Below are 21,121 nucleotides of genomic sequence, written 5' to 3' on the forward strand. Positions count from 1 at the left end.
TATTACTCTCACATTTCTGTAATCTGGTTACATTTATACCACACTCTTACTCAAAAATTTCTTTATTTGAAGTAGCTGTTACCTCTTATTCCTGGTACTCCTTGATCTCCTGGCAGACCTTTCAACCCTGGGAAGCCAGGGAGCCCAGCATCCCCTCGGGAACCTGCTGGTGCTCCTAAAACATCACCAGGTAAGCCCTTCAGTCCTGGCACTCCCTGAGCACCGGGTTTTCCTGTAAGGCCTGGGTGTCCCTGTAGTCCAGGTAGACCGTTGGGGCCCCTGTCTCCCCTGGGCCCAGTAAAACCTACAAATAAAAGAAGGATTAGGCATCACAGGTTTCACTGCAAATGCTGGAGTTCAAATCCCATATATACCATCATGACACCTTCTATACTATTGTAATTTCTCCTAGTTCTTAGCAGAAACCGGTAGAATTAAATGAACTGAAGCCCATATATGTGTTTTTAAACCACACAGCATTTGTAACAACATTTGACCAAATGTAGAAATTGGCAGAACTTACAGGTGACTGATGCCTCAGGATGCCTAGTGCCTGGGTGAGAAAAGATCCACAGCTCCAAGCACAGTTACTTCTGTGCAACTATTTTGACATGGCTATTGCTGCATTTTATAATATAAACTTCTTATTCTGCAAGGGCAAAACCCCAGTTCCTGTACGTAAAAACCTGGTTTGTTATGCAGCTGGGGTAAGGCACTTCAGGGAGTCAAATTTTAAAAAGTTAATGAGGAATGAATGCATCCTTGTGAACTGGGAAGACCTGAGGGAGTTGCCCAGATGGGTCATTGCTGTTGCTGCTCCCCACACATCTCAAGGGGCCAACGCCAATCGCTTCACACTCCTGATGAAAGAGCACCACCATCCCTGTCCCCCACCCTGCAGGTGAATGACTAGGAGGGCACAAGCCCTCATTACCACAAATGACAGGGGAAAGGTTTATTGCGGACTGGGAAACATGACCTGGACTGGAAGCTGCGTCCAAGCACTGGCGAAAGACAGTATGGAAGACTGCATAGAATTGGTCTGAGTCCTCACCACCCTGTGGCCCGGGAGCCACATCGGTTGGGAGCCCTGATTCAGCATGTAGAGCACTCTGCAGAGCTTAGCAGGGGAAATGCAGGTTCATGGTTCTGCCCTATGCTGCACAGAGCCATGTTTTATGATGCATCCCTTGCCTGTTGACCAGGACATGCATTGACTCTTCTTTTGCTACTGCAGATGCTGTAGATGAACCTAGAGAATACTTCCAGGTTGTGTGCTGACTTAGGGCGAAGCAGCACCTGGGCACTGGATTTGGGAAAGTTTGCAGCACTTTGGTATCTGTGAGGATTTAGGAACTGGAAAACAGACAGATGCAGAGAATATCTAAAGAGCTCCTAAATTAAGTTGCATCAATGGCTTCTGAACTGTGCTGCAGAAAATCTCGGTGCCCATTTCTCTGACCTAATTAACCTTTTCAACCACAAGGAAGTGGTAGTTTCTGGCAGTAACTCTTGCTGGACTGACTGATGATCTGTGAACATACCCACTACAGCTTATACGTGTGTGCAGTGACACTATTTTAGGCTCATCTGACTTACTATCTACGAACAGATCAACTATACATGCAATTAACTGATGTGTCTTGGACATCCTGGAACCTCTGGAGAGATACAGAAGCCCTGGGATTTAATATGTACCTATTACAGACTAGCATAAAATATGACAGGCACTGAACACTAGAAAACACTGTGTGGAAATACAGCTGCCTATGGGCAGGGTGAGTAGCTAGTACTCTGCCTTTGATATGTCCACTATAATTCATACTAATGACAGAAAGAGTTAAATAGAAATACTAATATTTTCTTCCTTTCTGAATATATTCCACTTGGAATCTGAAATATCTTGTTATTGAATTTCTTTCTTTATATGTGGACTTCATGAATTTTTACTGTTACATTTATAATTTTGCATTATAAAGCAGATTTTGAAAGTTTGGCATCTATGTTACTTTTCATCATTATAGAAGTTGCAGGAAATCCTTTCAGATTTGAAAAGCAGTAGTTTTGTATAATAGTTTATTGTTTGAATATGGAAGGGAAGATAAATGAAAATGTAACCAGAATCAAGTTTTTGTGTTTCAGTGACCCTAGTAAAGAGGTCCAAAGTATATAAAGAATAACTGATAATTTCAAGATACCTGGAGGACCTGGGAGTCCTTCCCGACCTGGATCACCTCGTGTACCATTTAGCCCTGGGTATCCCACCGGACCTGGATCACCTGGGAATCCTCTTGCACCTTTTGCACCTAAATTATATAAAAGAAAGTAAGAAAATGTGATCTGAACAAACAAAACAGAAACATGCATATAACGTAAGAAAAAGTAGTGGTAAACATCATAATGATGTGTTTCCAGATGCAAAGATTATTATTATTTTATTATTTTTTTTCTTAATTTAATGGGACTACAGCGTGTTTCAAAAAGATGGACCCAATTTCAAAGATACAGTAATTCCAAATTGGGTCCATATTTTTGAAACACCATGTGTACTGTAGCTTTTTAGCAGTATTCAAGATCCCACGACATGGACCAAAAATCTAGGCTAAGTGCTCTTACAAATATGGATTAACCTGACTGAAAGACTAATGATACAGAGACTACTAGGGTGAAAATAATTAGCCTTACAGACTTCTGGAGACTTTTAATATTTTGTAAATTAAGGCTTTTAGCTTAAGGTCAAAAGGCAGTGATGTCAAAGAAGAACGCTCAACAGAAATGGCACAATGAGATGCTGTATGAAGAGCAAATTTTCCCAGTCCCTGCTAAACTGATCACAGAACAAGAGCAGACTGATTTAGATGACCACGAAATGGAAATGTAAGGCTAAAGGTTAGATCTAATAATCCTAAAAACTGAATACAAATTAACTAGCCTACTTACTATATTTGTCACAGTACAAGTCTATAGCTTCAGTAGTAAAAGAAGGCTGTGCCCTGAAAAATTGTTCCTTGGGCACTGAACTCATGTTCACAGGAAGTTATCTCCTGACAGGTAAAATAAAACCTTGCTTCCTTGTGATGAGGTATTTGACATTAGGGTAAGGGCAAATATTATTGTTTCTTAACATCTCAAAACCTGCAAGAATTTCATAGGATTCTTTGTTAAGCTTGTAAAATTATGCATGTATATAATATACATATGTATATATATAAATAAATGCAATAGTTTTATTACATGTGTCTCTTTAACTCATTGGTTCCAAGATCAAGATTTTTTGGTAAAGTTATTTGAAAATAATTCCCGTGGAATGCTTTGTTTCCCTGCTCTCCCCAGCTCCACGAACTCTTTAAGTTCCCAGCTCTGGCTTGAAGGTCAACAACATGCTTTAACATTTTAAGTGTTGTTGCTTAGCATCACCAAGAATTACAACTCATTTTTTTTTATTACTCTGAAAGCAAGTTTCTCTCCACTTCTAACTATGACAAACCAAGGGAAATATCACTTGAATTTTGACACTTTTTTCCACTTTAGTTTTCTGAATCTCCTTTCTTTAACCATGATTTTTTTTTTTAATTTTAGCTGTTGTTTGTGAAGGGGCAAAGGAAAACTTCAAAAAGACACAAATAAGGTGCACATAAACAGCCAATGCAGTGTGAATAGCATTTTCCCAGCGCTGTACAGGACTATTGTTCTCTCCCCTATATGAACAATAACTTCTCAGAAAGCAATTAAACGGAAAAATCCTAGGCTTTCAAGTCTCAATGAAAAATCCTAATGTGCTTCTTACCCAAACAGCATCTTGGTCTTGTTTCCCATCTATAATAACTGACTTTCATTCATTCTGTTCAGTACTGCGCTAATTAAAAAGCCAGGTCAGAGAAAGAAGGAGGCAGATGGAGAATGCAACCACTGCTTACCACATACTTCAATAACTCATTATGTGATGTTAGGTGGACTTACCATGTTGTGCTAAACAGTAGTAAGAAAAAGTTTTTATTTTAGACCAATGTTTAGTTTGCAAGCGCTTTAGCTGCATGTTTGAAACAGAAAACAACTTAAACATTTTATTCAACAGCGACCACGTAGGTCTTGAGACTACTGAATAACCAGTGTGTAACTTAGGGTGGGCTGTGTACGTTGCCAGGAATTTCAAAGGAACATAAGGGCATCAGGCTGTGAGACTATAAAGATGACTCCTTGCTTGCTATACTGGTTGCCATCAGCACCTCCTAGGACACCGAGAGACTTGATTGTCTATAGCAGAGCCCCATCCTGGCCGAGAAGATGGCGGGAAATCTTGTGGACAAAACCACATCACTCTAAGCAGATGATGAAAATAGTGTAAAGGAGGTGTTGGTGCTTTTGTGACAATAAAATTGTAGACTCTGTATACTCTCCCTACTTGCACATGTAGAATAGCAAATAGGCTGTCCTTTCTGTCTTCTGTTTCATGGTTGATGCTCATTAGCAAAAGCAGAATTATCTCAGGAATCATGCAGCCACTGCAGCCGCTGCTTAAGATATCTCTGATGGCTTCAAGTTAACACTTTCTTCCATTGTCACTTCTAAAACTTGCAGCCTGTTAAGGCTCAACTTTAATTGGTTTGACGAGATCTCCCTCAGAATGTGGTGTATGTGGGAAACAAAAATGAAGGCAAAACATTACCCGTGGCTCCTGGCAGCCCTGGCTTGCCTTGGGATCCCTTTGGTGGCCTCACACAGCCCGCACCTGCAAAGAAAGATGGTTAGTCGCACCATATGTGCTCACATGCTGTCTCTCATCAGCTCTGTGTCTGCAGATGAGACATTATTAGAGCAGGTGAATGAAATTAATGGGCAAAACCATAATTTAAAAAAAGTTTTAGTCTTCATTAAAAAAAAAAAAATTGCTCATGGGTGGCACTCAAGCTGAGTTCCACCCCAACAGCTGAAAGAAAAGCTGCACTTCTGCCTATCTCACAGGAGCAATGGTGGCTGCTCCAGTTAGACTGGCATGGGAAGGGTATTCCAGCCTCACAGAAGGCTGTATTTTTCAGAATAAGAAAGACAATTTGTTTCCCTGTGGGGAATTGACACCCCTGAAGCAATCAAGTCAATTTTGGTACAAATGAAGACTCTTTTTCTTTAAATGTCAAATTGCACTGAAAATGTTCACTCAAAGTTCTTCTTTTGAAAAAAGTTGCTTAGATTCTCCTAGGTGCCTATTTTCTTTGACTGTTGTTATAGATTGCAGGGTAATCATTATTTTGTCACAATAAACTCTCAGAAGCAATGAAAGAAAGAATTTCTGAATTGCAGAGCTAAAACTACAATCATTTTAGAATACATTCAACTTGATTAAATTACTTTAGAGTTACATACAATATACGTGTAGTTATATGCAACTTGAAGTTCAAATACTTTACAAACAAGAACATCCAAAGCAGCCATCAGAACGAAAGTATCAAGCAACAAGAGCAGTGTAAGACTAAGTATTTAAATATATTTAAGCCATACCTGACCATATTGGCTCAGTTGCATCTCCTCTAGAAAAGTCTTCAAAGACCTGCCCACAGTCTATGAGCAAAGAATGGGAAAAGACTGTTATTATTTAAAAGACAAAAACTCTAAAATGCTCTTAATTCTAACAAAAATATCTATTAGAACCTCAGATAATGTATTCTCTGATGTGTTATGCATACATACAACGAAATCTATTTGCTATAACAGACTGGAACTCCCTATCCATCTGCTAATTAGATCCAGGCCCAAAATCCAACCCTGTCAGACTTAGGAGGCTACGTGTCCCATGCACTGTGTCGGGCTGGTGGGTGCCTGCTTTGGCTTGTGCATTCTGCCAGGTATCTCAAAGATGAGCAATAAAACTCTGAGCTCTTGTGAACATAGCCCTGGTGTTCTTATGCTGGGAGGGATTTGGAAAGCTGCAAAGATACTATGAAGAGCTCCGAAGGATGGACACATGATTTCCTCTGGTCAATGAAAGACTATGTTGGAAGGGGAAGACCAGAGAAAACCACCTTTGAGAACTACAATGGCAAAGCATCGCTCCGTTGCCTCCAACTGCTTGAATCTGAAAGATGTTTCTTGCTGGCACAAACACATTCATTGATGCTATTTCAATACCTAACGTGAAACTACTGTTTAAGATTTCTGGACAACTAATAGAATTAATCCCTTTTTACCTGCATGAAGCCCCACCAAACTCTACCTTTTCAACAGTGTGCTGTATGGATGTTGCACACAATTCAGGAAGGATCTCCCATGGCTTTGATACAAGACAAAAAGTGGTATCTCTTACCTAGTTGGCCAGGCTCTCCTGGCAGGCCGGGCAGACCTGGAGGCCCAGGGCTTCCATCTTGTCCATGGTCACCTGGAGGACCTCGGTACCCTTTTGGACCAGGGAGTCCTTCACCCTGCAGGCCTGGTTCTCCTGGAAAGCCCTTTGGGCCTAACTCGCCCGGGTAGCCAGGATCACCTGGGAAACCTCTGATAACATCACCCTGTGGGAAGTGAACAGAGTCGATCACTCCTGACTTTGCTGAGAAACAAGCAAAACTCAAACAGCTGAAGTACCCTCATGCTGCTTCTTATAGGCAGCAATTCCTCAGGTATTGCATCACAGCTCTTTAAAGCAACATTGCAAATAAAATATATTTGAAATCATCAGACTTCAATTTAGACCCCAGGGCAGAAAAGGCATGAGAAAAGCATTCTTAGAAGGAGTGTGCCCCTAAAAGGCTGTCCAACAAACAGCACTTGGGCAATATGAACCACTGCTGTGAACAGCTTACTGCTGAACGCCTGAAAGTGGGTTTTTGGGGAAACTTCATGGATTGCAAGAGATGTTGTAGTGGGGCATTTAGTTCTGAGACTTTGAGAGAAGCTGACATAAAAGTGTGCCTACGTGGGCAGATTCCTTTCTTTACCCATTACTCTAGTGATATTTTTTGCAATATCTTATGAACATTACTAGAAAATGTTTCCATCCTCAGAAGTACCAAAAAGTACCATCTTCAGCGGTAGTAAAAAACACTGTGGTCCAGATTGGATGATAAGGCTCTGGCCCATCTTCAGTTACGATGTAAGAACATCTCAGTGGTGCAAAACAGCATTTATGATAGGTGAGATGAATCCTGCTTGCAAGGTCTTTACCTTTTCCTTTTGCCTACAGAAGGAGCTTAGAAAACCAACAGAGACTACATGACAGCTACAGTTAGTTAGATGAGGTGATATCAAACTTGATGACACAACCTACATTTTGAGGATGAAAAATTGTAGTATATTTTGCTTTTCCTTAACTAATTTATAACAAAGCTGTTGAAGGTCAGTCACACAGAATCTCTCTTAGGCAACACTATAAGGAGTTACTAACAAAGCACTAATTATCACAGACTGACCACCAACAGCAAACTGGCCTAAATGGGTTATACACTATTACTTAGTTGTTTAAATAAAATAGAAACAAAAGTGAAAGACTATTCCAAACACCTGAGAGTAAAACTGATGTTTGATATAGCAATACCCAGAAAAGCCAGTCTCAGAATTAAATGCATTAGCAATTGAGTGTGGTGGAAATGATTTAGCAGTATTTGCTACTTACTGGAAGGCCAGGCTGTCCTGGTAAACCATCTAATCCATCTCTACCTGGGAAACCATCTTCACCTCTGATGCCAGGCAGCCCAGGATCTCCTCGGATTCCTTTGGTGCCTAAAGAAGACCTTTCATTGTAAGGCAAATCTCTCATGAAAGGTGTAAATAATTGCAAAATATGCAACATTAATTTTTACTCTACCTTTAGTAGTTATGTATAAAGAATCTCCCTTTTCTCCTTTTGGTCCAGGAAATCCATGTGGACCTGGAAATCCCTAGTGTTACACACATTGGGGGGAAAAAAAAAAAAAAGAAACAGAACCACTTAAGAAATAAGTATCAAGATTTATATTTCTACCATCTTGCTTAAAAAAAAAAAAAAGTCTCCTTCCTTAAATTTTACTGCTTTCTGGTTAGTTTTAGGAACTATTTCCTCTTTGGTGAACCCACTCTTGTGCCTGAATATTAATATGTTCTAACTAGGACCAAGGTCTATGTGGCATGGTAGGCATGAGGATGGCATTGGGAGAACTGTGTCTTTCCATGAGCTAGAATCCTGTAGATGACTGCTGCTGCAGAACTGCATCAGAGAAAACACGGTAAATCACTCAGTGTTAGCTACTAAGGAAATTGCTGTAAGGAACTCTTTGGCACCATGGAAACAAACTGCAGGGTTATATTGACCTGCATTTCCTCCTGCCCACCAGTACAAGAGAGGACAGGCTCATAGTTGGCAGTGGATTTTGATTTACAATGCTCTTGTGGAGCTGAAAAGTAGCACCATCTTCATTTACCAGAGGCTGAGGTACAGAGTGATTAAGTTTACTGCCTCAAACCACAGGTTTTGGATAGAAGGGAGAGCTGGAGGTCCCCAGTCCAACCCACTGCTCGCAACTAGAGCAGGTTGCTCAAGGCCTTGCCTAGTCAAGCTTTGAAAACCTACAAGGAGGGAGATTTCCTCTCTCGCAAAGACAAACTGTGGTGAAGCTAATGGCCAGTCTTTGGCACTCCTGATCCTGAGGTATAATGCAGAATCCTCCTCCTGAACAGCCCATCCAAAAGTGGTGTTGCTAGCTTCTGGCCAAGAGCCTCTGAGTCACAGGACCGAACCCATGGCAGGTGCCAAAGCTCAGCAGTTACATTGACTATTTCAGGCCTGTTAGCTTTAGTTCTGAATAATTACATTAATGATGACTAAAACATAAGCCACAAGTTAGGTTTTTCCTAGCCTTCTCTTACTGAATTCCAGGGTAGACAATGAATGAAAGGGGTGTACCTGATGCATTTATTTTTCATTTAAAATAGTTCTGCGCCATAACTTATTGAAAAGGGTGTCTTTTGCCTGACTGCCTTTTACTGACATTCTCCAATATTTCCGTGGCTGAAAAGCATGTGCGGAAACTCTATCTCAGCTGCAGGTCATCTCAAGAATATAGGTTCAAACTTCTGTAAGTCTAAAGGGGGAGATCAGATTTGAGTATAAGGATCCTGCTTTACCCAGCTATATTTGCAAGCTGCATTTTAGTGGTCAGTGAAGCCAGATCTATATACCACTGTAGAAACTTTTTTTAGACATTGCTTTTTGCAAATATTTTGCAAGATAATCTCAGGAACTTAAATTAGTGCTGAACTATTCCACTGACTACATAACTGCAAAAATCTAGAGCAATAACACTGCATTAATAGTATGATGTTCATTTTGCTATTTTTTCTTTTCAAGGTCTAGATGCTGTGTATAATGCAATTTAGCACACAGGTGTTTTCAAAATGTTTTAGAGCTGTTTCTAATGTCTCTTTCTCCACAAGAAAAAACAAAACCACCATCACCACCACAAAACATTGCTTGGGATAAAATTTTATTTTCATTAAATTGATATAGATCCGATATAAATTAAATATACTTATTGTCCATATATGTAACTTGTTGAACATTCTCAAAGAATTATGGAGTCACTTCTGCCTAAGAATATGGAGCAAGAATCTTTAAGCTAAATTGCTATACTTTGAATTTGTTGCAGATGAAAAGCTGAGATGAATTCAGGGCTTTGCTGCTGTGTGGTATTTTGCTACACTATGCTATGCCTGTATATATCTGTACTACTGTCTGTTCTACGGTAACAAATTCTGGGATAAAGATATTGAAATTCTTCATTTCAAAAGCACAAGCCCTCGCAAAACTTGCAAAATTTGAATTGAAGTTTCAACACTGGACTTTTTGAAAATATTTGTCAATTTTTTCATGACTTCTAGTACGCAGGACTTTTCATAAAAGTATTTTCAATTTTCAGCAAAAAAGATCTATTTTTTTTTGCCTTTTTTGACAGCAACAATACAGTCAAAGTTTACTTAATTCTAAAAAATCTCAATCAAGCTAGTTGTGAGTGTATTTTGGTTCTTTGATGTTCAGAAGAGCCCTAAGCACTAACTGAAAACGTTATGTTTGCTCTGATGTCTTTGCACAAAGAATATCAGTTTTGGGTCAGCTTTACAAGATGTTATTTTAAAATTCTGAGAGAAGATGTGACTTCATGGAGTCGGTTTTGACTTTGAGGAACCATGACGTAGTTAACATATCACATAGTACAGTGCCTTTAACTGTAAATAACAAGCAAGCAATTATAAGCAAAGCCCTCTTCTCGGGGTTATTGAATGGTGTTTTTTAGGGAGACTTAACGTATGAGAAACAAGAACCTTACACTTCTTCAGTTTGACATATGCATCTTATTAGCAACAACCTTAAGGAACTACTGAAACTGCTATCCTTCTAGATGCTCAGATGATACTCAGTACTACAGCTGCTTGAAAGGGTGCTGCTGCAACAGCTTTGTTTAAATGGAAATGGACTTCAGATTACAAGGAAATCTTTCCCTTTTCCCCAAATCTCCTTTTTTCATCCCCATCCTAGCAATTTTGGGGTTTCAGTATTTTGTAGACAGCAATCCGAAAGCTACTGAAGTGGCACAGAAAGAAAGAAATCATACTTTTCATCATTTTTCCATGGAGAACAGTTTTGTTTTGTTTGGTTTTGTTTTTTCCTAGTAGGCATATCAAACTATGCAATAAACAAGTAACTCACTTTTGCTCCAGGGTAGCCAGGAAGACCATGCGGTCCCTGATCACCAGGTTCTCCTTTCCTTCCAGGTTGTCCAGGGGTTCCTGGAAAGCCAGGAGGGCCAGGGGAGCCAGTAGAGCCCCTTCTTTGTTCCTCAGTCAGAAGGCAATGACTGCAATCCCCTTCTTCGCCTAAGAAAAGGATCGGAAAAAAGAAGAAAGAATGTTCTGTCACAACAAATAGATGTTCAGCCGTATCAATTTTATATACAGACTTGAGAATGCTTGAATAGTTTCTGAAATACTTGAGAAAAGTACATGTATATTTTTTTCTTACAAGAAACTAACACAATGTTTCCTTGTTGTATTAGCCCCAGATCAAGTTCATTAGTCCCTGAGTACATCATAGTTCAATACACTCACATTGAATACAACAGGAGCTTCACTCAATGAGTAACAGTAGATCACCAGTCACTGTTATAGCCTACCTACCTTTAGGTCCTTTTTGTCCTCTTGGCCCAGGGAAACCTTGCGCACCAAATCTACCTGGTGTCCCCTCCTGTCCTTTTAATCCAAAGAGAGCACCTAGAAGTTTAATTAAATAAAAACATAAATGAAGGTACTGTAGCGTTACTTTCCTTCTCTTTCCTCCCTGTTCCTTTGAGCTGCACTGCATCTGCCCCTTTGTCTCCCTTAATGCAATTTACTGTCTAATTCAGTCTGTTCTTAACTACTCCCTGTTCTCTTCCTCTCGCCCCCCTCTCACAGCTTCCCAAACTGGTCCCACCAACTTCTAGTTGCATATTAATGATCTCTCGACCCTCTTACTTATCCAATGTCACCCTCCCCTGCTCTAAAAGGGCCATTCACTCACCTCTAACTTCCTAAGCCCTGCTTGCTTTCATCTCTTTGCAAAAAATTCACCTTCTTTAGTATTTCTCAGCACAGACAGCCCCCTATGCCAGCTTGCCTGGCTTCTTGCTCCCTCTGGCCACCATGGCACTGCAGGGCTGGTGTGCTCCAGTGACCAGGAACTGGCTGGAGCTGGCGGCCCTGGGGCCAAGGTTTTCTTTGGTTGGAAACCATCATGAGGGGTGCAGGGATTGTGTAGGCTTAGGTGTCATCTCAGCATGCTTACAGGATGTGGTCTTGATACACACATGGCCCCAGGACTCTGGTCTACTACCACAGATATAACCCTTGTAACTTCTGGTACTCCCAGTCCCCTGCTCCTCACTGCTTCTTCCACTGCTATGGCAGATGATCCTTGCCATTCCTTGCTCTTTTACCCTGAATTCCTTAGCTTTTCTTTCTTCCCTCTCAGCACAACCCACTTTGCTGTACCACAGACCACCTGCTCTGGATCACCTCCTGCACATCCTTTTCTCTACTCCTGCTCTTGCACTGCAGTGTGGTGCTTTTCACAGGGGCATAGCACAATCTCAGTCAGAAGCGGCTTCTGGAGGACACCTGGTTCAACCTTCTGCACAAAGCAGGGCCAATCTCAAAGTTACAGCAAGTTGCTCAGGGCCTTGTCCAGCTGAGTACTGAATATCTCCAAAGATAGAGAGTCTGCAACCTCTTTGGGCAACCTGTTCCAGTGTCTGACCACCCTCACGGTGAAAAATATTCTCCCAATATCTAAGCAGAACTTCCCTTGTTGCAGCTTGTGAAGCATCTGGCTCAATTTCCCCTATGACCTCCCAAGAGGTAGGGGAAGCTTTCTCTTCTCCAGGCTGGCTTCTCCAGCTCTCTCAGTCACTCCTTGACACTCATATGCCATATACTCCACCCCCCATACCATCTTGATTCCTGTCTCCTTCTCCCAGCCCAAAACAGACCTCTTCATTTGAATGTTGCCAGGAGTGTCTAAAAATCATGCAAACCTTTCCTTCATTGTTGAGCATGTGACACTTCTCCCCTTTGTGTCCTTCCTGCCATTTGATTCCCTCAATCTACTTTCTCACTTGGCTATCTTTAAAATAAGCAAAGATGTTCCTGTGAGTTCTCATCATCTCTCTTCATGCACTTACCAGGGGGTCCAGCGGGACCAGGTAGACCACGGAGTCCTGGTGTGCCGTGCTTACCCGGAAACCCAGGTGGGCCTGCCTGATAAGCAGGAGATCCTATTTCACCTTTTTCACCTTTTGGTCCCATTTCTCCAGGTAAGCCTGGCTTATCCCCATCCGCTGAAACAGAAGCAGGGAAGAAGTTCAGAACAATTTCTTAAGAACACTGCTCAAAGACCTGTAACGGAGCAGAAGGGAAAGCTCACGCAACTGCATCTAGCACGCAAGGAGAAATTGAAATATTTTGCATACAAGAGAAACGGTAACTGCATTTCTCACTTAAGCAAATCAATAACAGTTACTGAAGCAAGGCTGTATCATCATCTCTACTTCAGTTGTTTTGCCAGAGCCTCATTGAGGCTGAAGCAAAATGCTCCTTTCAGCTTTTGCCCCGCACAATTAGTTATCTACCACACGGCACTGCATATTCCATGGTCTGCACATATATTTTCCACACCTCAACCCTGTACCAGCGGAAACTTGTTATAAAGTTAAGCTGTTGGAAAATGCACTGCTGCACTACTTACCATCAGAGAATCCAGGAAGACCAGGCAACCCACGATCTCCCTCCTCTCCTGGGTCTCCCTGCAGTCCAGAAACACCTGGAACGCCTGGATCACCTCTTGCACCTGAAAGACATCCCCAGTTCCACAAAGGACATGTTAATGTGATGCTGTTTGCAACCCATAAATGCTGATTTACAATACACTGCGGACTGCCCAGTTCATAAAAAGTAAAAACTAGGAACTTCAAAGGCTTCAGAATATTAGCATCTACAAGACTTTCTTAAAGGCAGCTTTAGAAATGCAAAAATCTGCTACCTCATGCTGCTTCAATCTGAATAAAAGAAATATATCTCAGAGATTTCTGTAGAGCCTGAACACCTGGGAGCTGAGCATGGTCTGTAACAGGAATGGTGTAGATCCACCAAGTCCAGGAAGAAGAAGAACATCTCTCAGCTCTTACTAATACACCACTAGAGCAACACTGCTCCTGGGGAGCACAGGAGCCCAGCTCACCGAGGAGAGCCGACCCTTCTCCCTACAAGAAGTTGCCATTATATCAGATGTATTATATATGATATATGATATTCCTCTGCTCCCCAGTACTGAAAACATCTGCCTGGGCCCAGCTATTGCCTGCAGAAAGTATCATCCTTTTGTCAAAAGTCAATGACACTACAGGATATATGCTGTGTCCAGCCCTCTGCCTGCTTCATCGTCTCTCTAGACAGCTTCTCCTGCTCCTGCAAGCCTGGCATGGTATTTGGGGACATTTGAACAATGTTTTGGGCCTCCTGACCCCTTTCTCTGAGAGGAAGGGAACCATTCATTGTTAGACTCTCTGGCTTTCAACAAGACTAGTAAACTCAATGGCTGGAGCAATTGTATGTGATCATCCTTGCTGCTTGCTGGCACATTCCCTGGAAAAGTGCCAGCAAACTAATGGCAAACTAATACCAGCTTTTATGTATTTCTAGTCTGGCTAGCCAGAGCCACCACAGTTCTGCAGGACCGCTGACAGTGGGTGCTACAAGCCTAGTGAAAAGATCACAAAGGAAATCTGTTAATTTAAAAAAAATTAAAAAAAAATCCTCTTCTATTTCTCAATGCTTTTTTGATGTGTCTTCCATTCTTTCTTTCACTGGACAACAAAGACACACTTATTGTTTTGCTTGTTTCTTCTCTGTGGGCACAGGAATTCATGGATACCTTTTGTAAAGCAATACCACTTCAGCAGGAGAGACAAAGAAGCCACCTGCCTGCAAAAAGGTGACTAAGGCACTCTCTTGGAAGGCATTTACACCTTCTGGAACAGTTTATCAAACTACAGTTTTTTAAGGAGCTGAATTCTCAGGATTTGATGCTTTTCATCTGTGTAGAAGGTAGTAAAATGTGGCTAAGGTAAGCAATCTAAGCAAAGATGACGTACCTTTCCTTGGGAAGCCAGAAGGAAAATAGGAAACTGGTCCTGGAGGACCGATTTCGCCTGGCTCCCCCTGTTAACAGAAGTTGAAGTAAGACATTTAACCACATTATCCTAGAGAAATTATTTTAAAATTGAAAGGTATGCCCATGAAACACAAAGAAACAAACCTTCAAAAGCACTGATGTGACTTTTAAGAAATCTCAGAGATTTCAAGTTAAACACACATATAACTGGTTCTACAACGATGACAAACACAATTGTTATTACATCACAGAAAAGAAGGCAAAATGACACTATTGCTTCTAGCAAATGAAAGTAAAGCAGTACCTTGCTTCCCCTAGGACCATAGGCACCTGGTGGACCATCAAATCCTGGAAAACCCTGTAAAACACATAAAAATGATTTACTTTTCCTTTATCAGAGAGATAATAAAATTATTTGGTCTGCAGCAGCTGGCTTCCTGCGATGTTAGTGTTAAAACTATGCAACAGAACTGAGCATTTTGTCTCCCTGAGGTGTAGTAATTTGGGTAACACCATTAAGTATCCTCCTGTTTTGATGTTCTTAGACCAAGCCTAACTCCTGTGAAAGGCTAGAGGGACCTGCTGTGGCACAGACTCTGTTGCCCCTGGCAGTGGTGCAGGTGGAAGGAGCACCTACACGCGCACCATCCCCTTGGAGGCTGCAGGATGGTGGAGGAGAAAGGGGCTCCCATCGTGCTCATTGACCCTGAGACACAGGGGCCAGGCAGCCAGAATGTACCAACCCACTGCAAGAAGACTAAATGAGGCTGCATTGAGTGGACGTATTTTCACTGGAATGCAAACAGTGAGCAGTGAAACCACACTGAAGCGCAGAGGTCCATTTTGCTGTTTTCCAGGCAGCTGGAGCCTGTTTGGGCAACGAGCATTTCTGCAGCAGAATGAGAAGAACTCAGGACCAGCCCTGAAGGTGCCTTCATCCACCTCTCCTACCTCGGGCATGTCATAGCCTGAGGAAAATTTTCCTACTCCAGCATATGTTCTAAAATTTAAGGTCCTGCACACTTCACTCTTCTAAAAGGTTTGATATCCAAAGCATGCGGATTAAAATATATGTGGTAAAACATGAGACATCCTATCACACAAGAGCATATTTCAGCTGCTGGGGGTGCACAGAGCAAAGTGCAGATGTCAGTGTTGCTGATACAGAAGAAATGTTCTCTTCTGTGTGCTTTACTCAGCTCTTTGACAAATCTTGTCCTCTATAGAAAATGTCCATACGGACTCTGGAAAAAGACAAATGCCAAAAAGGTGGGCTTTTAGTAGCCAGATCATCCGATATCAAGATGCCACAAGCTGGACCACATGCTTCAGAGACCTTTCCGTAATGGCAACTGTACATCACACCATCAGAAAAGGAGCCTCTCCAGTATCAGGTGTAAAATCTCTTTACACTAGGTGGAGCTGGTGGTCTAAAAGTGAAGCCAGCAGCTTCCTAATTAACTGCAACTTCATCTGTGTGCAGGCAGGACTTAACCATCGTTCTTTCTTTCTGAAGAATTAAACCACTCACAAACTAACAAAAAAGAGGTCGCTGTTAACAGCCCATTGAGTAGGCTGTCCCCTCTCATACCCACGTTATACAGTGATACTCCATCCAAACCAATGTACCTTCTGCTAGGATTGTTGCCAAGATTCGCCCTCAGCAAGGGGAAGCCACTGACCATTTCTGACTGGAGCATGAACCTGTGTTAAGGTCAACCATTGGATTTTAATGGATTTTGCATCAGCCTCTCCATGTATGTATTCCTGATAGAATCATAGAATCATTTTGGTTGGAAGAGACCCTCAGGATCATTGAGTCCAACCATAACCTAACCCAACTCTAGCACTAAACCATGTCCCTAAGATCCTCGTCTAAACGCCTTTTAAACACCTCCAGGGATGGTGACTCCACCACTTCCTTGAGCAGTCTGTTCCAATGCCTGACAACCCTTTCCATGAAGAACTTTTTTCTAATATCCAATATAAACCTCCCCTTGTGCAACTTGAGGCCATTTCCCCTTGTCCTATCACTTGCTACTCAGGAGAAGAGACCAAGCCCCTCCATGCTACAACCTCCTTTCAGGTGGTTGCAGAGAGCGATAAGGTCTCCCCTCAGCCTCCTTTCCTCCAGGCTGAACAGCCCCAGTTCCCTCAGCCGCTGCTCATAGCATATTCCGTTCCACACCACCAGGTTTTGTGATCAGACCAAATAGCTGCGCAAACGTTATTTTTTGTATTTCATATGTCCCATGTGTTTCATGTTATTATTGTTATGCCTTGGTGGCAGGACAAATCTTTACACAACTAAGGATGGAGAAGCATGGAAAAGTCTTGCATCCCACAACTATTTGAATACCTCATGGAAGTAATTTCTAATGCTGACTGAAGAAGCCTTTTTCTGAGCACAAACAGAAAGTATGAGCTCTTCTCTGTCTGACAGAATGCTATTTTAAATATTTGGGTGTGTTTCTATGGGGACAGAGATTTAACTGGTGTATTTATCAGTTTCCTTCTCTTGTCTTTTGTGATATTCAAGATAATCATGTATCTCAACCACATCCGCAGAGAGCTATTCAAAAAAGGTAGGTTTCTGCATGTAGGAAGAAAATTATGGAAATCATGGTCACAGTAATGGGTACAATGAAAATGACACCTCCCCATAGTGCTCTTAAAATGTGCTCATGTTTTAAGCAAAACATTTTTTAATTATAAGGTTATTTTTTTTCTCACTGGTGAGAAAACTAAGTGACCCCAAATTACAATGATGGATGAATCCAGATGTTATTTGTTAGACTAAAGCTGGTGTAATTACAGGCAGAATTTGTCTCCTGCAGTTTACTCTTGAGATAAATTGTCTAAATACATGTTAGAAATGACAGTCTTGTACAAAATACTCACTCTTTCTCCACTGAGTCCTGGAAAACCATTGATGCCAGGCAGTCCCTATGAAGGCACAACAAAGTTAGCAAAATACAGTGACATCCTAACATCCTAATGGTTAAGAGCCATTATTATTTCTTAGATAAAATAAATCCGACAGCTTGAAACCTTAAAACTAACAATCACAGTTCAGATACTTTTTCAATTAGGTTCATGTATGGTGCAAACGGAACAGGTCTCAAATATAATCTGGTATTTAATTTTTGTCTCTTAATGAAGACAATGTAAATTGAACACGAAGATTTTAAAGATGGCTTTTATTTTTTTTTTTTTTTAATGTATGCTGAGTACTGTTCTCACTCTGTTTAAGCACTTTCACAACACTGCCGCCCAAAAAGCATCCATGGATGCTGCAAGGTAGTGGTATTTAAATTAGCTTTTTTCCTGGCGCCACAAGTAACTGGAGCCAAAGTCATGTTTGTTAACCATGGTTTAGAAAGAGCTAAGATGGGAACAGGGACATACAGTCTGTGCTGAGGACCAGGACAGCAACTGTGGTTAGTGAGCACACTTTTAGGTAAGAGAGGAACAAGGCTTGCTAATGATGGTATAGGCACACCTGTGAGTCCTGTGGGGCTCTCCTCCCCCTAATATTTCAAAATGGCCTTTTCACTTCCCTACATCGGGTTAGTTCAGAGCTGGTCACAACCTGGTGGGCTGGTGTTGGAACGAATAAGGACTCAGCAAAACAAGTCGATTCAATGTGAATCACGCTAAAGCCATTTATTACAGAAACAAGCCTCCTTATATATGCAACTATATTCTAATCACACGTCCACGCTCCAAGCATGGATTTGCTAAATGAGTATCGTGGGCTGTCCGTGCGCTGGAGTCTCACTGATGATATGTCCGATGATTCACACCATGCCAGGACCCCGGTGATTGTGGAACGCCCCTCTTTCTCACAGCAGATTCTGTTCTCAGCTTCTTGAAGCGGCCTTGAGATTCCTTTGAGCCTGACTAATTCAGCAACAGATCTTTATCTATCAAAACCCCTCCACAGGCTGGAGAAGTATCATTTCTACAGTTTGCTAATTTGGGTTTTGTTCCTGAAGGCAAACTCCCAGCTTGGATTTGCACATCCAGCTCGGTGAATTTTACCTTTAATGAGTGACTCACCCTTTGTCCTGGGAAGCCCATTACCCCTTCTTCACCTTTTTCAGCATAGAGAACTTCACCCTAGGAACATTACAAGTCAGTTCAACGTACTTCTTCATTATGTGCAAAGAAATTGTAACACTTTTTTATGGAAGCTAAACAGGAAGAAAACATCATTGTAACACACAGAGGATCTAATAATAGCTGCATGTGAAGGAACTGTCATCCTTAAAATTAAGTGTAATGTGCTTGCTTCACTACAATAGCAGGAGCAGGCCATCAGGGAGAGGACACGGCTTCCCTCCCATCATCTCCTCCTTTATTTCTTCTGTGGCTGCAACTCTGAAGAAGAGCCAAAGTTGTTGTTCAGCTACATGACAAATTAAGCAACTTAGCTTATGACCAAACTGTAGCTTTAGAGAGCAAGTTGGCAAACACAGGCATGCTGCTATCCATCCTACTATAAAATAAAAAGGCATATGCTACATCAGCATAAAATCTACAGTTTTCCCAATGTAGTCAACAAAATTCTAAATGTATAAGATCTGACCAACAGCTGAAGAACTGGCTAGTAACTGCCTTTGGAGTGCATCAGGGCTCACACTGCGACCTTCTCCAATAACCTCGTAGAGAAGATGACCAGACCATCAGACAAATTAAACTCTGCAAAATGTTCAGTGAGGCATCTCTAATTGGTAGAGATACTATTTTAAACCACTCTGGGAAGTAAAAAGGAACCACTTAATGGCGAAACTACTTAGACAGCCTAGAGGTCGTCTGTGAATTAACTAAACTACATTTGGTCAAGCCTGGTTGACAGCTCTAAATGGTACAGCAATACATGGGATTATTGTCCACCTACTCAACAAACTTAATGACCAATGAGACCAAACGTCTGTATATGCTGCAAAGTAGACTGACAGGATTGAGAAAATTTCCATATATACTTATTTAAGACAATTTAGTGGAATTTTTAACCATCGATCAGCAGATTAGCAGTAGTGAAGAGACTTATTAATAGTTACAGCTAAAATTAAAAAATGTACAAGGGAAAATCTTATTTTGGTAAACTGGTAAGAGAATGACTGATTGCACTGTGAAACTATTACATCTCATGTTGTTTAGTTTTTCTAAGCATCAGAACTGGTGTCTCTGCTTATGTTGTTCCATATCTATATTGCATTATTTCAATGAAGAATGCACCAGTATTAATTCAAATATTATTATTTGTCCTTGTTCTTCTTTTCCACTTGACTTACTGGAGTTCCAGCTTCCCCTTTTTGTCCAGGATCTCCTCTTTCACCCTAAGAATAAAGAAAAAATATTCAGATATGTTCAGCATTCCCATTTACATTTCAACGACTTTTCTACAACACAAAGTGATTAATGTTTGTCAAGAGAAAAAAAACAACACCCTTGTGCTGTTCTTTATTCATACACTTGTCATATGAAATGCATGTTTTCATAAGAAGTTTTTTAAAGTTGCTGTTTTTAAAAAATATTTGCTAATTTTTCTGAAAAGCTTTCTAGGAATGTGAATACCCCAGGTTGTTTCCAGGCTTGTTCATGAGCTTGGTTGGATGGGACTTTGAGCAACCTGGTCTAGTGGAAGATGCCCCTGCTCATGGCAGAGGGGTTAGAACTAGGTGATCTTTAAGGTCCCTTCCAACCCAAACCATTCTGTAATTCTATGGTTCTATGTCTGGGTGGTGAGTGCCTGAGTAACGCCTATAAATAAGTGCACATTCTCCCATTTTTACCTACTGGTTATGAATTCTCTGATCAAAAGTAAGAGTTCCTCTTAGGATGAGACAAATCATAGTCTAAAGTCTACTCACTATATTGACGATATCTCCATTTAATATAAAGGCTCTCCAGATAAGTAGCTCATATGCAGACTTCTCTGCTTAGTCATGGGAATCCCAACATCTATGTTACTTAATGCAGACTGCAGACTGTCAAAGGCATTTTTAGAACTTTCAGTATCATACCAATTTACTTATCTCACTGCAGAAATTGCATGAGCCATGTGAACTTTCTAACTTCAAAATCAAGATGAAAAACTACTGGTCTGAAGGTTGGTGTCTGATACAGAATATATGTATACAGGGTGCTCCCAGCAAGAAGTAATAGATGAGAATAAAAATGCATCTTGCTGTTGAGGATTTCTCCAGTATGTATGAATAAGCCTTAATTGTGAGTATGCAAATATCTGCACCATATAGATAAGTTATATCAACAAACACAATAACTCAGATCGCTTCCCTAAAGATATACTTATTTTACAGGAAGAAAATTTCACTCACTATTATGAAAAATATTGGATGATTTCTCAGTAAGTATATCTGCTTGTAAAATGAGAAGATGTGAGTGGTGGCCAGCAGTCGCATACTTACACAAAAAGAACAGGTTTGCCTA

General features: G+C 41.1%; 1 protein-coding gene across 2 annotated transcripts in view; it reads right to left on the reverse strand.

The window, feature by feature from the left end:
• COL4A2 (collagen type IV alpha 2 chain) overlaps positions 1–21,121 on the reverse strand; it is a 148,097-nt gene that overhangs the window by 22,092 nt on the left and 104,884 nt on the right. For both annotated transcript variants that reach the window (XM_082043569.1, XM_082043570.1), the window contains exons 14-29: positions 19,963–20,007; positions 18,725–18,784; positions 17,564–17,608; positions 14,967–15,020; positions 14,643–14,709; positions 13,238–13,339; positions 12,675–12,830; positions 11,134–11,226; positions 10,667–10,833; positions 7,793–7,865; positions 7,601–7,707; positions 6,299–6,500; positions 5,497–5,556; positions 4,667–4,729; positions 2,199–2,306; positions 83–304 (exon numbers count right to left, since the gene is read on the reverse strand). In XM_082043569.1, coding sequence (XP_081899695.1) covers positions 83–304; positions 2,199–2,306; positions 4,667–4,729; positions 5,497–5,556; positions 6,299–6,500; positions 7,601–7,707; positions 7,793–7,865; positions 10,667–10,833; positions 11,134–11,226; positions 12,675–12,830; positions 13,238–13,339; positions 14,643–14,709; positions 14,967–15,020; positions 17,564–17,608; positions 18,725–18,784; positions 19,963–20,007 — 1,624 coding nt within the window. The remainder of the gene's footprint in view (positions 1–82; positions 305–2,198; positions 2,307–4,666; positions 4,730–5,496; positions 5,557–6,298; positions 6,501–7,600; positions 7,708–7,792; positions 7,866–10,666; positions 10,834–11,133; positions 11,227–12,674; positions 12,831–13,237; positions 13,340–14,642; positions 14,710–14,966; positions 15,021–17,563; positions 17,609–18,724; positions 18,785–19,962; positions 20,008–21,121) is intronic.

The sequence above is a fragment of the Streptopelia decaocto genome (assembly GCF_964273445.1).
Source record: "Streptopelia decaocto genome assembly, chromosome: 1".
Classification (NCBI taxonomy): Eukaryota; Metazoa; Chordata; class Aves; order Columbiformes; family Columbidae; genus Streptopelia; species Streptopelia decaocto.